The sequence below is a fragment of the Aptenodytes forsteri genome, unplaced genomic scaffold (assembly GCF_000699145.1).
Source record: "Aptenodytes forsteri isolate BGI_AS27 unplaced genomic scaffold, ASM69914v1 Scaffold15, whole genome shotgun sequence".
NCBI classification, from domain to species: domain Eukaryota; kingdom Metazoa; phylum Chordata; class Aves; order Sphenisciformes; family Spheniscidae; genus Aptenodytes; species Aptenodytes forsteri.
Genome location: NW_008795129.1, coordinates 28132374 through 28150203, shown reverse-complemented (window position 1 = coordinate 28150203; position 17830 = coordinate 28132374). Strand labels below are relative to the sequence as shown.

The 17830-nt window shown below is 34.3% G+C and overlaps 1 protein-coding gene across 1 annotated transcript in view; it reads left to right on the top strand.

Annotated features, from left to right (window-relative positions):
* The window catches only part of CFAP46 (cilia and flagella associated protein 46), a 97268-nt gene that overhangs the window by 28308 nt on the left and 51130 nt on the right, over positions 1–17830 (top strand). Inside the window, 11 exon segments of the mRNA XM_019471655.1 lie at positions 969–1197; positions 2393–2513; positions 4969–5092; positions 6229–6359; positions 8981–9126; positions 9670–9803; positions 11364–11576; positions 13714–13927; positions 14263–14409; positions 15158–15265; positions 17049–17230. Coding sequence (XP_019327200.1) covers positions 969–1197; positions 2393–2513; positions 4969–5092; positions 6229–6359; positions 8981–9126; positions 9670–9803; positions 11364–11576; positions 13714–13927; positions 14263–14409; positions 15158–15265; positions 17049–17230 — 1749 coding nt within the window.

Genomic DNA, 17830 nt, shown 5'->3' with positions numbered 1-17830 from the left:
AACATCAGCTCTGAGGTGGTACTGTCACTAGAGATTGACTGAAGTCACTTGTCCCTATTAATTTGCCTGTCTTCATTTTTGTTTTGATTGTAGCATTAATTGTAACTACTTTGGTCAGCAGTAAAAGGGTGATACTTGCTCAGTCAGGTTAGCTCTAATGTGGACATACATTAGTTCTTTGGCATGACATTTGATAGCCTTGAAAACCTTCCTTCTGTTCTATGTTTCATAACATTGCTTTCATTTATCTGATATTTTGTTTTTCTTCCTGGAAATAATCTAAAGTAGCATGTAGAGCGCACAGCTGTCATGAACAGCTTCCTGAGGCAGGTGATGGATAGGGAGCGTAGTGTGCCTGAGACTGGAGAACATGGCAGTCTTCACTGAAAACATACTGACTTCATAATGTGGTTTCAGCAACACTGGGGCAAAGACACTGCCTACAGTGAGTGTGTACGCCTATGGTGAACCAAATCTTTAAAAGTGGTGAGCAAGTACAATCAGGGCTAGAGTTTTAGAAGTATTAGCTTCTACTTAAATGTTACAAACAGAGAGTGAACTGTTACCAAAAGGGGCCATTATCCAGTACACCGTACTTTCTCTGGGAGTTAATAAATACTTTTGAAAATCTGTTCACTTGATTTGGATACCTAAGTGGTAAGTTCAGTGTGGTACTGAAGAAGAGTTCTGCTAATACACAAAGATCAGTTAGTCTACAAGATGTGTTGCTTCCTCATGGCTGTGTTTTCTCATGCAGGGTTAATGGAAGTAAAATGCAGTTAAATTTTAAGTTATTTTATTAAAAAGGCATGATAGTGAAAATGAAAGAGACAAGTTAAAAAGGGAATATCTATTTTCATACTGGAGTCACTTTTAATTATTGAGTTTCACTTTCGGGTAATTTTTAGGGTCTAAGAATTTTAGTTTGCCTCATTTTAACAGTTTACATTTAAATTCATATTCCTTAGCATGTTGGTTTTGTTGCGTTGCCAAGTTCATATGGAAATAGCTCGTATTGAAGAAGATGGGGATAGAATAGAGGCTGCTGTGGAACATTTGCAAAAAGCTATACATCTAAACAACAGTGGGCAGTATCAAGAACATCTAAGATTGACTTTTAACCGTCTTCGTTTGTGCACTATGCTGTATAAGTCACCTGAGCGCCTAGAGGATCGGGCAGTAATGATGATTGAACAGGTAATGATGAAGAATAAGGTCAGTAGCTGAAATAGGTTTGCTTATTAAATTCTGGCAGAGGAAAGCCAGCTGTTTAGTAGAACTGCATATTAGTAGAGCCAGCATCAGCTTGCTTTCAGCAAATTGGCGTTGGTTGGATGCCTTGAAAAACTCTCTTGAATTCTCTCTATGGGGTCATGCTGCTTCACACTCTGAAGATTGCGATAGAGAATTTTTTCCAGTTATGTTCAAAGCTTGTTTCTTGGGGGGGAGACGGGAAGTTACTCATTAGCAAAAATATCAGCAAAAAAGAAGCCTATTTATAATTGTCAACAATTAAGATTTCATTGCATGGAACAGTGTTTTAATTAATGAGAGGAGCAGTGGCCAAATGGCTAAACATCCTAGCTGACTTTGAGATAAATCAGTATTATGTCATACTTACAAATGATGTTAAATAATATGATCTAAAGTCACAGTGTAGTCATTGTTAAGAGTTACTGCATCTAATTCTGTTGTGGTGCCTCAGCACCTGAACAAAAATCATATTGGCAACTGATTGTTAGTTGGCTAAAAGAAATTTCAGCTATACACCATTTTGGGACATTCACAGAAATTAAGATGTGTTCACTGAACCTAAAATCGGTACTGGAAAACTGCTGGTGAGTTGATATGTCTATTGTTAAGACAAAGAAAAGTAAAGATTTTTTTGTCTAGTTTTAATGTTTTTCCATGCAAGCTTACTCATTTAAATGTTATTTTAAAAAAAGCACTTACAGCTCCTCTGACTTTGGCTAATTCTGAGTGGACTAGGAATTTTTTATATTTTGTAGCAATTCCTAGTTACTGCACAACGGATATGTTACTGTTGGTTTCTAAATAAATACTGTTCTTTATTTAAGAAAGTATGACATAATGACAGGTTATGCACTGAGGAATATACTGTAAAGATCCATGAGGAGCATGAACAGTACTTTGTTTTCAGTTATCTTTGATGTATTCATGTCAAGATCAACCAAAGTTCTACAGTCACTTTCAACAACAATAATACTGCAGAATGATGTGTAAGATAGATGAAGATACATAATTCCTGTGGGTTTTTTTTGGTAGTACCAAGTTCTATGATCTGCATTCTGCTATGTTTAGTAAATAAGATATATAAATAGGAATATAATAAAAATGAACCTTACAACAATTAGTTCTTTTCTTTACGTAGGCTAAAAGGGGAAAGCAGAAGGATAATGTGAGGAAAAAGAGGTCTCTTCTGGTAAATGCAGGTCTTGCACTAGCTCCTGATTCATTTCAAATAGTCCTTGACAGTGAAAATGAAACTAAAGGTAATGTACGTATGTGTGACTAAAAGTTACTATACTTGACTTTGACTGCTTTGCACAGTCTTAAAGGTTGGACATAACATCTAGTGGCAACATGTAGAGAATATTGCAGTACAGGTGAAGTGACAGTTCTGCTGAATTCTGTGGCAAAGCTCCTACCGATTTCATTAGGGATCTAAGATTTATATTGTGATACTGGAAGAGGAAATGTTAATGTTTTCCTCTCTGAATTCATCTGAATCTTATTGCTGTGCTGTAGTGTTCTGTAAGTTGTGCTGTAATTTTATTTTCACTGTTTGCAAGTCCTGAATGTTCTTGCCCAAGGTCAGTTTTAAGTGGTATTTTCAGAAGTTTCACCCCATAATATTCTGTGTTGATTACATACAATATTGGGTATTCGTTCTATATTGTAATTGTCTTTCTGTTCTAAAATCTTGCTTTTGAGAGATCGAGTTTTGCACAGAGATTTAGGCATGAAGTCATTATTTACTTTCTAAAACATGGATCATAAATAGGCATGTTCCTTATGCCACAAACAGCTTTGGTTTGTGACTATACAGCCTGTTGTTGAGGAAGAGTGGACAGGGAACAGATTTTCCAGATTTGCAATAAAGAAAGCGTGTGACTAATTCAGCTAACTTTCTGAGTATACCCAGTGTACTCCCACGGTAGAGATGATGCTGGGGGAAGGGAATGCTACAGACGGAGTCCTGTAGCTTCCAAAGCAGCCTAATCGTGCCATGGAAGGCCATACAGTTCTCTCATGCCATCTATTCAGCCAGGCCAAAGTGTTTACCTTGCACATTCTCATTTCAAACTTGATCAGCTGATGACTTACAAGAGTATTATTTACAGAATCAACAATCCCACTTTGTGCAGTACATTTAAGTATGTGAAAATTATTTTGTTGGAAAACATTTTCATACATGATTTAAGGTGATATAATGCATTGTATTTGTGCAGTGAAGAGAATTAAAAGCATGCATGTATTTCTACTTGCTCTTGAATTTTGAGTTGTCAACTGTAAAATTATATCCAAACTTCCTCAGAATGAATCTTACTACACATTAGCCTTCCAAGATAAGCCATTAAAATGAGTGAGATTATCACAATATTACAATTATTACAATACTTTGTTTGACACAGTTTTGTAAAATTTTGTTTTGAAAGATTTCAGTTGTTCCCGAGGCTGTCATCCAAAGAGTGAGTTTTTTGCTTTTTCCATGACACTTACGTTGCAACAAACTTAAACATGTATATTGAAGGAGTAAGAAAATATATATGCAACTGTATTATTAAAATACACATAGGACAGGACATGAGATTTGTAGAGTTATTTTTTCTTTTAAGTTGCATAAATAACTGTGTGTCATCATTTCATTCTTTTTTGATGTATATGCTGGCCTAATTTAGTGAGAGTTGTACCCATAGATCCAGAGAACAATGTACTTTTTTAATCCACAATTCTTTACCCTACAACCTTACATGATATTACTGTCATTCTGTATTATACTGAACAATTTCTGTCAGTTGATCTATGTGTATAGTTAGGTAACACAGCCTTATCATATGTTGGATAATGCATTGCAAAATATTTTTAACAAGAATGGTAAGACACTATGCCTACTCTTTTCATTGTAAGTGAATGTAGGTGAACCTGCTTATATATATATTTTAAAGCCCAAAATAGTTTATATGTATTTGCTGCTATTATTTGGCAAATTTTTTGAGGATCAAATTAAAACTTACTCAGTCTGCATTATGGTAGGGACCATCACTTAGTGATGTACAAACTCATTGGATTTCCCAGTCACATCAAGTTGCTTGTATTCTGATGCAAAGCATCTCGTCTATGTCATTACACTGCAAAAATAATCTCTTTTTGATGTATCAGTACAACTGGAGTAATTTTCTACCTCAGGGGGCCAGCTTATTCCTCCCTTGCATCATTTTTCTGTGTTGGTTATTTCTTTGTTTAATATTTTTGCCCAATATCTTGTTGACTAAGTAAAACAAAAGTCAGTATTCTCAAATTAAAACAAAACAGCAAACTTCAATATTGATTGAAAATGTGTTTGATAAGTGTTCTTAAAATTCAGCATGAATGTGAACTTTATGTATTACTTCATCACTTTACTCTGAACTGAGGCTAATTAGAGCAATGCATGTCCTGTCAGAAAAGAGGTGTACTTGAGATATTTGGGGGCCAAACAAGCATAAATCAGTTTTTGTATGGGACAACTATATCTGACGACATAGGAAAAACAGAATAGATGCTGGTGGGGTGTGGTTTTTTTCATGATGGTTGGTTGGTTTTGGGAAAGCTTGAAGGACTGAAAAAAGGGCTGGATTTCAAGTGTTTCAGGAAGTAGTTATGAATCAAACTGCATACCCTTCATGTGGATTTTTTCATCTCTAACACTTAAAAATTGCCTTAAATTCCTTTTTCTTTGCTAAGTTTCCTCAGGTAAAAGTAGGAGTCAAATAAGCTACCTCCGTGCAAAAGCACAACATCATATTAAAAGTGTGGAGAAAGTTGATGAACATTTGAAACACTTAAGAAATGAAAATGACAGAGAGAGGTAATTACTGTAGACAAGAAGCATCTCTTTCGTCTTGTGTAGAGGTCTCTCTAATGGGAAAGTTGCTTCTTGCAGCTGTTAAGTTACTTGATGGTACCTTGTAAGATGCTGAATACTTCAGTCAGACCTGGCAGAGCATTTAAACATGTGTTTAACTTTATGTCTGAAAAGTTCCATTACATTCACATGCTATGCATAATTGTATTCTTCCGCTGTTTCTAATCCGCTCTTTCACATACACACATGAACTCACCTATTCTATTGATATGAACTGAACACACAGAAGAACGAGTGGATTAAGGCTGGAAGACTGAATAACGATGTACAATTGAAACTGCTGAAGGGTCTTATTAGGTCCTTCTACCACATCGCATGCTACAACTTTTTTCATAAAGAAGTGAAGTAGTCCATTCTGAGAGTCAGAAAGATTAATCTGTAGGAAAATCACAGGTTTTGTTTTGACTATTTGTATATCATTTTATCATTCTTTATTTAAAAGGAGTTGTTTCCTTTTTTTTTGCTGCACAATTGAAACTGCTGAAGGGTCTTATTAGGTCCTTCTACCACATCGCATGCTACAACTTTTTTCATAAAGAAGTGAAGTAGTCCATTCTGAGAGTCAGAAAGATTAATCTGTAGGAAAATCACAGGTTTTGTTTTGACTATTTGTATATCATTTTATCATTCTTTATTTAAAAGGAGTTGTTTCCTTTTTTTTTGCTGCACTAAAAATTCCTGTAATGAAGTTTAAACTAAATTGTTTTCTAAAAAATTCTAAATCCAAACTTGTTTTCAAGACTTATTTTGAAATTCTCAACATCAGTTCTGAAATATTTAGTTTAGTTTATTTTATAAGATAGATAATTAGGGGTGTCACACACATTTTGAAATTTCAGTATAGTTACTATCCAAAACAAGAATTTTGTTCCCTCTTGATATGCTGAGGGGATTTTTTTTTAAATTAATAAATAGTGTTATCTTTGCTACTGATAAGAAGTCTTTCCTTTATTAATTTTTATTAGATTTAAAATTTTATTTATGATGGCCATCATTTACATGATTTTTTTTGTCGATCCTGAAGTGTGGAAGATAATCCTGCTTATAAATTAATTTTATGTATGCTTTTTCTTTGGTAGAATTATACTTTGGGCAGATTTGGCAAAAGTTGCACGTAAACAAGAAGTATGGGATGTCTGCCGTGCAGCATGCAGATTTTGTCTCTTGTATGATGAAACTTTGTTTAGGAGGGTAACAAAACCTAAAAAAAGTAAGTGCACAAATTCTTTTGAATGTTGTAAGAGGAACTTTTTCCTCATTTATTAGAGTTACTTGAAGGAGTCAGCCAATATTATTATTTTCTTCCCTCCTGTTCCCAGAGTTCCCTGAGACTCTTGTCTGTCACTGCGTCTTGGCATACATGGAAAATTCTTTCTACCTCCGAATCTAGAAATCAGTCAATACATTTTTCTGTTGAAACCATACTTTGCCTTCAGAAGTGTTTCACCAGTGCTAAAGAAAAGTACTTACATGAGATGTATCTACCGATCTAAGAAAATAGGTTCATTCCCTAATGGTCATCTAGGTCTGTATTATCCATCTCTGTCATACTTAATTACCTGAGGAAGCTGAAGAAAAATGGATTATCAGTCACTTTGTATGAGGCTCATGTGGTAACATTTTTTACCCTTTATGCCCTTACTAGTGGTTCCTCTGAGGTATCCAACATGGTTTGTGCCTTGTTCCTTGAGGGTCTGCTGAGAACCTACCACACACGTTAAAAGAGTTCTTAACTCCGGGAAAGAGCACTTTCAAACCACTAGCTGCTTGCTGACTTTTACGTATCTCTGTTAAAGTTTTTTTTTGCCTGGGAGTTCGTAAAACTCACATTTAAGAATAGATGAAATTCTAGTATACACCCTGTTGGCTAGTTTTTTTCTCTAGCCAATGTTAATTGAGCCTATTCCACATTTTTTCTCTAGATTGTTTCCAAGATCCACTTAAAATAGGGCATTAATTTACCTGTTTTCTTTCACAAGTTTTGCATCTCTAGACTAGCCATGTTTCATCTTTCATCTCTTTTCCAAACTAAAGGGAAAAAGAAGCACTTACCAGAAACTCAGGGCAGCCATGCACCAAAAGCATCATTAATAGGAACTGGTATGTTCTTTTTTTCTTTCACAAGTTTTGCATCTCCAGGGTAAAGGTGTCTTTCTCATGCTCTGAATGTTTACAGGGCTTTAAAATTCTATCTGTGTCAGTCTAAACACGTTTCCTGGGTAGGCAGGAGACCAAGACATCTCCGTTCAGAAGTGTTTCAAATGGTTCAATCAAAGTTTGTTACAAGGTTGCTGAAGTTGGACAATGCTTTCAGAGGTAGACCTGCTTCAGAAATCAAACAATAACTGTGACCTTGCTGAAGGTCTCCATTCTCAAGAACTGTAGAGTGGCCTCCTGGAAACCCATTCATACTTTCATTGAGTGCTGCATGTTTCTGTAAATGCAAAGGAAACAATGCTGCATTTGGTGGAGCAGTTGAAGTAGTCTATTCCGGGCAGTTTCCAACTGTGGGAATACTACTTGTAGTTAAATGAAATGTGAATAAGCTTGTAGATACTCAAGGCAGGAAGAGAAATTTATGATTGGCTGGAGTTCTCTGGGAACTGCTGGCACCGTTCATTTTCATATACAACTTAATTTTTCTTTACTATTACTAATTCTAGGATTAGTGGGTGAGAAGAATGAAAGGTTGTCTTTATATATATTGAGGATAGGGCAAAGATAATTGTTGTGGTGTGAAGACCCTCTACAGAGGCTTGCTGGGTTCTCAGGCCTGAATAAAGGCAAATAATTCAAGACGTTCTAGAGTTACAGAAGAAGAACATACCAGTTCCTATTAATGATGCTTTTGGTGCATGGTTGCCCTGAGTTTCTGGTAAGTACTTCTTTTTCCCTTTAGTTTGGAAAAGAGATGAAAGATGAAACATGGCTAGTCTGGAGAAAGTAAATACGTGTGATAGGTCTAGGAACCAGGAGCAATCCAGTCAAATTATCAGACTGTAGGTTTTAAGAAAATAAAAACATTACTTTTTAACAGAAATTAAAAGGTTATTTTGGAATAATGAATATGATTTAAAAAATTAGACAAAGACTAGTAAGTTAGATTTATCAAAGAGTATTGAACTTGATGGGTCGAACAGAACCTCTGGTTCAGGAGATTGCTTGGATGCAGATTCTGAAAAACTGTGAAGATAGGCCAGGAAAAAAAGTAGCTTTGTGTATCCTACTTTTTATGCCTTTCCTCAAACACCCACCATTGGCCAACAATGTAGAGGGAACCCACTGTGACAGCTTTTATGCTCTTACTTTTGTATTTATATTAAAATAATCTTGGGCCTTTCTCTTCATTATTAAACCAAAGATAAATAATGCTATTTTTCTCTTTATTGGTGTGTATGTTGCCAGAAAGTCAACCCCATCCATGATTTAAACACTGAGATTTTAGCCACTACATAATGTCCAGTGCTCCACTTCCATTGAAGCAATAAAATTGAACTAGAGGCTATGGGTTATATTCATATTAATGTAATTTCAGTATGCATGTTATGACTGGAGCAAGTTATTTGCTGCAAATACTGAAGTTTATGCACAAATGCAGCACAATCACAGGTAACCAATACCTCAGCACTGCTTGAGAAGAATGGGGTTTGAGTGCAATAAATTGTACTGATGAAAAAAAAAAAGGGAGTGAAATAATTTTAAGTCTGTACTTGTTAACTCTTTCTTGTAGATTTAAGAATGTGTAGGGAATTTTAAATTTTAAAATGAAGGTGGGTTTTTTTCTGATTTGCATAGTTATAATAATGGTTTTATTTATTTATTTATTTTTAGCACAGAAGAAGAAAGCTAGTACAACTATGATGGATGATGATCAAGGTGACAGCTTACCAGGAGAATCATTACTACCTGCTAAATCCTTCTCTTTTGAAAGAGATTTACTGAGAATATTAGCAGAAATAAGATTCATTAATGCAGAGGTAAATAAATTACACAGCTGTATTTCATATTTGTTTCATTTAGTTTTGTTTTATGTATGATTTTATGTATAAATCTTAAAGCACTGGAATTTTGAGTTTAATTAATCCTGTCTATCTCCACAGGAACTAAAGGAAGTAGTAGTTTCATGAAGCATCTTTATCAAAATACCGTGTGAAAGTAATTATAGCAATAATTTCACTGCAGGTGGTGATAACACTTTTTTACAAGGGATTCTATTGTAAATGTTTGATGTGTGACACATTTATGGATCCTTAAAGTTCCAGCATGATTAAAAAATATATATTTATATAATAGATATATTTTTTTCTTAATGAAATTATTTAGTAAAATTAGCTGTAGACAATTGGAAGGTTATGAAGTATTTTACATTGTATTTCATATAGTTGTACAGACCTGTACAACATCTGGAAAGCATTTTGTATTTTTTAATTTTTGAAGAGGTAACAACACTAATACTAAGTCACAGTCTGTTTTCACAATGATAACCTGGGTAGAAAATTTATTTCTCTGTATCTTTCCAGGCAACTGTTCATTTATTAAGATTGCAGGGAATTGAACTGAATGATCATGCTGTACCTCCAGAAGATACAAGCCAGTATCATCCAGGATATGTTTCATGTCTTCCTGAAAGTGATCCAGAATGGAAAACATACAGGTGCTTTTCTTTAATATATAACAAGACCTAGGAACTCTAGCAGATTGTTATTATCACACACAGATGATAATTGCAAAAGTTATTTCTTCTTAGTAAAATTCATTGTCACTAGATGCTTCATATTTTTAGGTAGTCATGGTAATGGGAAAAGGAAAAGAATCTAAAAAAAATCGTTTGAAATAATTTTTCTTTAGTTTGCTTTCATTCTGGAGTATTCTTTTTATTTTTCATTTAACATTTATTTCTCTGAAACTAGAAGCTAGTATCCCAACCTTAAAAACTATTAAATCTGTGTTATATTGACATTTAGACCATGAGATTCTGTATTTAAAAATATATTTCCCCAAATCAAAAAACTCTTTGTCTGGCTTTATAGCTCCTATAACTATAATGATGTCTGAGTACCCGAATACATACAATGAATTACTTCAGTTTGCAAAACCAGTCTGTTCCATTCAGTCAACTGAAATGAATAAGGGAGAGTAGAACATAGCAAGTATATTTTTTTTTCTGGTCTCACGCGATTATTTCTTGTGAAGGAGGAGAGGAGGGAGAATTTGAAGATGATGTTTAAACTCTCTTCTGTTCACATTCATACTGATATTAGCCTTATTGTGACAGTGGTCATGTCCTGAAAGAGTAGGATGTCAGAGTTGTGTCCCTAAGTCTGTTCATTAAGTCTGAAGATTAAGTAAAGTTTCTCACACTGTCTGCTTGCAAATGTTCAGTAAAACAGGAAAAAGTATAAACTGATCAGAACCAAGGGACAAAGATGAAGATTCTGTTCCAGAAGTTGCTGCTAAGCTGTTTTTGAGTGTATCCAATTAGATTAAAAACTTGTAGGCAAAAAGCACTTTGATCTACTCTGTCCTGTACCATTGTTGACATAGTAATACCCTGTGTCAGTTTGTGCTTTTGGTTTTGTGACTTAACCATGGCCATTCTGTATGGTCATTCAAGACTGTATTTTTAATATTGCTTTTTCTAAGTAATGGTACATCTCGATAAGAAAAAAAAAAAGAAATAAAGTTATTGAAAGAAAGTTATTGCATGGACTATGAAAAAGATGTTATTCTATTAAAAATTAATTTAGCATTTCAGAACATCTGGAGATATCTTGAGTGCAAGAACACATGCAGTTGTTAAGTGAAGAACACTCCTCCTTAACACTTGAGTTGAATGCCTTACTTGCATCTGTATTCAAGTAGAGCCCTGTCACGGATATGTAATGTTTTCTAGCACTGATGTGTGGATTCACACATGCATTGTAAAAAACCATGTGGATGAAGCATGAACTAAAGCCACTATTTTTTAAGCTAATAGCATTTGAGTGTCAGAGACTATTCATTTTATGTTGAAACTAATTCCTTTCCTGAGTCATCTTCTCATCCAAGTAAAATATAAGTTAATGGATGAAGACTTAATAAATGTAACTAAAGAGTAATTAAAAAAATTTATCTGTTGTTGATTGAGATGTACTACTGCATATTTAACCTTGCGATGTAAGTCCTTCTAGTGTTGAAGTTTTGGAATAACAGCTCCTTTATACTAATTTTATAGTTTATGGATAGACTACTTATCTCAGTACGCTATGGAAAACTTCCAACGTGCAGCCAAAATAGGAGAAGAATTGAATGAAGCCTGGATTGTTCACAATGCTGTGGTGTATATCTTAAACTACAATAGACATCTTATCTCTTCAGGAAGACAGAGGGAAATTATTGCATATCTGCAGACTCTTCTTGGAGCCGTCAAGACAGTTGGGCATAATGGGTAAACTTAGATGTTTGGTTATGAATGTGCTCTTTTTTTTCTAAAACAGAAAAAATATTTTTACAAACGTTGTAAATCACTTCATGTTTTGAAAGACTCTTATTGCTGGCTTTTATTAGTGGAAGGACTTTGGTATATACAGAGTAGTTCAGAAGATAAATTTAATTTTGTGGTGTGATTAAAGAGTAATTAAAAAAATTTTACTGTTGTTGATTGAGATGTACTACTGCATATTTAACCTTGCGATGTAAGTCCTTCTAGTGTTGAAGTTTTGGAATAACAGCTCCTTTATACTAATTTTATAGTTTATGGATAGACTACTTATCTCAGTACGCTATGGAAAACTTCCAACGTGCAGCCGAGATAGGAGAAGAATTGAATGAAGCCTGGATTGTTCACAATGCTGTGGTGTATTAAATAAACTACAATAGACATCTTATCTCTTCAGGAAGACAGAGGGAAATTATTATCTGCAGACTCTTCTTGGAGCCGTCAAGACAGTTGGGCATAATGGGTAAACTTAGATGTTTGGTTATGAATGTGCTCTTTTTTTTCTAAAACAGAAAAAATATTTTTACAAACGTTGTAAATCACTTCATGTTTTGAAAGACTCTTATTGCTGGCTTTTATTAGTGGAAGGACTTTGGTATATACAGAGTAGTTCAGAAGATAAATTTAATTTTGTGGTGTGAAAATGACTTTTTAATCATTTCTCTTTGTTCTTTGTTACTATTCACTATAAGCCATATTAACTTTAGACTAAGCAATATTAGTTTCTCTTCATTGTGGAATAGCAACATGTGCATGTGAAATAGCATTTTGTTAAGCTAGTCAGAAAGAATCAGGAAAATTTTCTTAGAAAAAATATTTTTACAAACATTGTAAATCACTTCATGTTTTGAAAGACTCTTATTGCTGGCTTTTATTAGTGGAAGGACTTTGGTATATACAGAGTAGTTCAGAAGATAAATTTAATTTTGTGGTGTGAAAATGACTTTTTAATCATTTCTCTTTGTTCTTTGTTACTATTCACTATAAGCCATATTAACTTTAGACTAAGCAATATTAGTTTCTCTTCATTGTGGAATAGCAACATGTGCATGTGAAATAGCATTTTGTTAAGCTAGTCAGAAAGAATCAGGAAAATTTTCTTAGTGTGTGAGTTTGCAGGCCAGCTCGAAATGCGTTTGCTTACTGTCAGTTGCACTGAAGTTGAATTATATTGTAAGTATAGTTCATTGTAAATATTTCTAATCAGAGTAAGGTGGTTACTACTGGTTCTGAAATATAAGAGAAAAGAGAAAAAAAAAATAAAGGGAATGTGCACATTATAGACCATGAAAATGGGAACATAGATTCCACAGTGGTTTAGAGAAATCCTGTTCTGTAGTAAATGCAATGGGAGAATGATTGGCTGTGACACAGGAGATGCTCAAGTCAGTCTGACTGTGGGACAAAATCCTAGACATTTTAGCACATGATTGACAGTGACCTTAGCAGTAGGTGAACTGTTAGGACCAGTAGCAAAGAAGGCTCTTTTAACAGTATTGGAGAACAAAGACTGAAGTGCAGTTTGTGCAGAGATGAAGACTGGTAATACCTGCTTATTAATTCTGATATTTATATTAGCATGTACCAGCAATAATCTCTTAGACATAATTCAGTTTGTGTTTTCTCAAAAAAAAAAAAAAGGTAATTCCAGCTCAGCAGTTGATTGGCATGAAGAGTAATACAGTGTAATAAATAAATGGTTTTATCTGAGGGGTTAGGCTTAGGCTAATTTTTTAGGAAATAGTTATTATTTTCATGCATAGCAGCTCACTAATAAAAAATTATATTTTAAATGTGTTTGTCTGACATAAATATGATTTTTTTTTCTGTGAGGAAATAGAAGCTTCAATTATAGAAAGAGCTGAAAAAATATGGTGTAAACTATGAAAGTTGGTTGTGGTTTTTTTTGTTTAACCATTTTAACTGCTTTTCCAATGGGAAAATTCTTCATGACATCCATAATTTTGCTTTCTAAGAAAAATCTAGATTTTTAAGTAAAGTTTATTACTTGAAAGTAATAAACTTTTATTACTTTCCTCTTATATCTGTTGCAGTATGCACTTCTGATTTTTGTGTTCTTCTACAGAAGTACTGAGATTTTATTGATGTTATGTAATGCTTTGGCTCGGGGCTTAATTCTTTGTTGGATTCCAAAGCCAAAACTTGCTGAGAAGAAAAAAAAAGATGCAGCAACAGACAGAAGCAGAAAAGCTGCAGCAAAGAAACATGAAAAAGCAAATGTTGTCCAGTCTTTCTCAGTAGATCCCAGTGGACTTTCTGATATCAAAGCTGCCTTAGAGGTACAAAGCCCTCAGTTTTTTGTAGTCTTTTTTGGTCTGCTGTCATATATTACAATTCATATAAGTTAAATTGTAGAAATTTTTGCAAAAAATAAGCTACCATCTTTTACAGTTCCTGCCGCCACAGGTCCTCCCCAAATGCACACTGAAGCTCCTTTCCAGCTGGGGCTGAGTACTGTAACTTCTATTTGCTATATGAGTTGACTTAATGGAGATGTTAGGCTTAGAGATGCATGCGCAATAATTTTAAAATAACTAATGGATGGCATGTTCCATACAAAGAGCTTTCCACATTTCTCCTGTGTTTCAGTTTTTTTCTTCTTCTTGGTGTTTAGATTTGTGAATTTGCCCTAAATGTGACAACTGGAACCATAACTAATGAAACAGTACCTATTGCTGCACAACAGATCATTGCTACATGGGTGAAAGCAAAACAGTTACATCAGCAGCAGATCGGATATAAACTTGGGACTGAGGAGGAGGTATTATTTCTCTGAAATCCTGCATAATGTTGAAACTTTTCTTTGAAAATTAAAATTAAATTCATAATTTAATAATGACTGAAATTATCAATGTGTATTTTCTTCTGTATGTTTGAATACAATGTGAAAATACATTTTGGCTGTAGTTCCCATAAATCTTTACGGAATACAGCAAATTTTTCACATTGGGTGTAGCAATGAGTCTACATTTCTTAACTCTGCCTTCTGGTTTTAGCTGCCAAGAATAATGATGGTGATCTTTGTCATATGATGACTGTATAACAAAGTTGGTTTTGAATTCATACATTTAAAATAATAAAATGGCTACATTAAAAAATGTTAAGAAAAATCAGCTATATTTATATCAACATTTAATATGGTCTCTTTATATATAGAATATGGACCTAGTAAGTTGGAAATTAATATTTTATTCCTACCTTTTATTTTATTATGTCTATAAAACTAGAATCCCTCAGTATTATATGGAATTTACATTCATTGTATTGTTGCTCTGTTTTTTTAATGTTGAAACTGTAGTAGTTCAGAGTTCACATTGTTAATTAAAAATAAATAAATACATAAAATCCCCCATTTTAAGGACACAATAAAGAGAGGAAGACTTGCTTAATGCAAATTGAGATTTTCAAACATAGTTATTATTACCTTTTCATCTCAATTAATGTCCTTAATAATGTTTACTTGCAAAAAAAAAAAAATCTGTTAATGTGAATTTTTTATTTCTGCTTAGAATAATGATGAAGCACAAAATCCTATGGCAAGAATTCTTGTTGGTCTAGAAATGTATTCATGTAATGGCTTGGGTCTCATGGATTTCACTGTTCCTAGCTTATCTCAGGTATTTAGATTTTTTATTAGCTCTCAAGTTTTAAGAAATTGCGTAGTATAAATGTGATTTCAGTTTCAGTTTTGGATGGAGGCAAAATTCATTCTGAAACTTTTATTGTACCATTATTTCCTTTAAAACTTCCCAAGAGATTGAATAGTTATGACAGGTAGAAGATTTTTGTGACTGAATATTTTCATTTATCCAAAAAACAGGTAGCATTAGAATACCAGTATTAGAATTATTCCCATGTTGCTCTAACAGATTATTTCCATAACCATCAGATGAGCATAATGGATTCAGGTGAATTCTGAATGGAACCATACTTCTGACCTTTCATTTTTGGTGGAGAAAACTTCAGAGAATCATAGAATCATTTAGGTTTAAGATCATCAAGTCCAACCATTAACCTAACACTACCAAGTCCACCACTAAACCATGTCCCTAAGCACCACATCTACACGTCTTTTCAATACCTCCAGGGATGGTGACTCAGCCACTTCCCTGGGCAGCCTGTTCCAATGCTTGACAACCCTGTCAGTGAAGAATTTTTTCTTAATATCCAATTTAAACCTCCCCTGGTGCAACTTGAGGCTGTTTCCTCTTGTCCTATTACTTGTTACTTGGGAGAAGAGACTGACACCCACCTCATTGCAACCTCCTTTCAGGTAGTTGTAGAGAGGTGTATTTTAGGGTTTGTATTGGAAGCATGCAGAATTTCAACAGAAAACTTCATGTTATAGTGAATTTACTTTTGGCAGTTGCAAGGTAGAACACAACTACAATTTGTTACTATTTAAAGAATTAGGTGGCTTTTTGACGAGTCTTATATGAGGCATAGTTTCTTAAAGTACTTGCTTTTGATCAGTCTTCCATGATTATTCACGCTGAATAATGCCACACTTTTCCTGTGATCCTGTTGGTTACCAGGCTATTCAAGAGGAATAAAGGTGGTGTAGAAAGGTTTATACCCTGTATTTTCAAAACAGTGAGTTGTAGTCTTACCTGTTGGATTACCACATTTATAATTTCTACCTCCTGTAAAGAGCTTTCTTAAAGGACTAAGACGTATTTCCCCATTTAGCTAGGAATATGGTGACATTTTCTAACACTTCTGTAGAAGTCCTTCTTTCTAAAGTTTAGGATCTGTGTCCTTACAAATCTATGGGTATCTAATTCTAGTTGGTCTACAGATTTATGCCAAATATTATGAGTTAGCTTTAGCTATTACTTCAGTGGCTTAGTTTTGGAGAGCAGTATTGTAGTATCCTCATTTTGACCAATTCATTAACAATTCCCATTATCTTAAAAAGTGGAACTTTCTGACTGACACATGCAAAAGCAAGGAAGACGTTTAGAACCTATAATGAAACTATGTATGAAACACTGTTGTAAAACCAGTTCTATCTCCCATTCTTACCTTTGGCTTAACTAAAATGGACTGTGAATTTCAGAAGTCCTGTTCCACTGGTTTTCAGAAGAGGACTGAGGACATGTAATACATCCTGGCAGATAGTGCTGGTCAAAAGGCACGCACACTTACAGCTGGATTTACATATACTATTATAATACTTACTACAGGGTGAACGATGCTTCTCTATTGTATATTTTGATTGTTCTTGTAACTCTTTGGTTTTCTAGATTGTTTTATCACGTACTTGTTCCATGTCCATGTGGATTGTATGGAACATACAGCTGTAAGCATGTAAGTGCTATAGAAAAGAGCATGATAAAAACCTGAGATTTAAACTCTCTTTTTTTTTTTCTTTTTTTTTTTTCCTTTTTTTTTTTCCAGTTAGTGAAATTGGCTTTAGAATGCAGTTGGTCAGATTCCTTAGTGGAATTGCAGACACTGACACGACTTACTTATTTTGCATATGTATCACATGAATATGAAATAGCAATGACTTGTTCCAAAAGGATCTTGCAATCAGATGAGAAATTTTTCCAAAACAGAGATACTAAGAAATATGAAATGTAAGTACATGGAATTTTGCATGATACTGTGGTATACTTCAACTAAGTTTTGAAGAAAGAGTATATAGGGTAAATGCATCTGATGACATAATCAAAAGTGAAAGAATCTTTTTTACAAAAAAACTGTACAGTTAGAGATGAAAGCGAAATTTTCCTACTTCTGCTGACTCTGTTATTGCCAATTACTTAAGTACTGCAGATGATGTTTTAACTCCGCAGCGCAGCCTGAGTAAAAGGCACTGTGAGATCCAGATTGTGGCTCTGGACCCAGTTCAGGAAGACAGATGAATTTTGTTATCCAAGTGAGTCAACAGGTCATATATAAATGCGTTTGAGTGTCTTCCTGAGGAGCATTGCTTTTCTGAAATGGTCTCTGGCAATCACGGTCTTTTCACACTTCTGTAATTTCCAAGCAGGAAGTAGCTTATTCCAGTTCTTTTGCTGATGCAAATTGCTTCCAATGCTGAACTGGCTCTAATACACAAAGGGTCTATGCAGTTCCTGGAACAAGATGGAGCTGTGAATGATAATAGGTGATAGCAGCTACTATATTCCAAGCTCTGGTGTCAGGTAGTCTTTATGGTCTTTATTACCACCTAT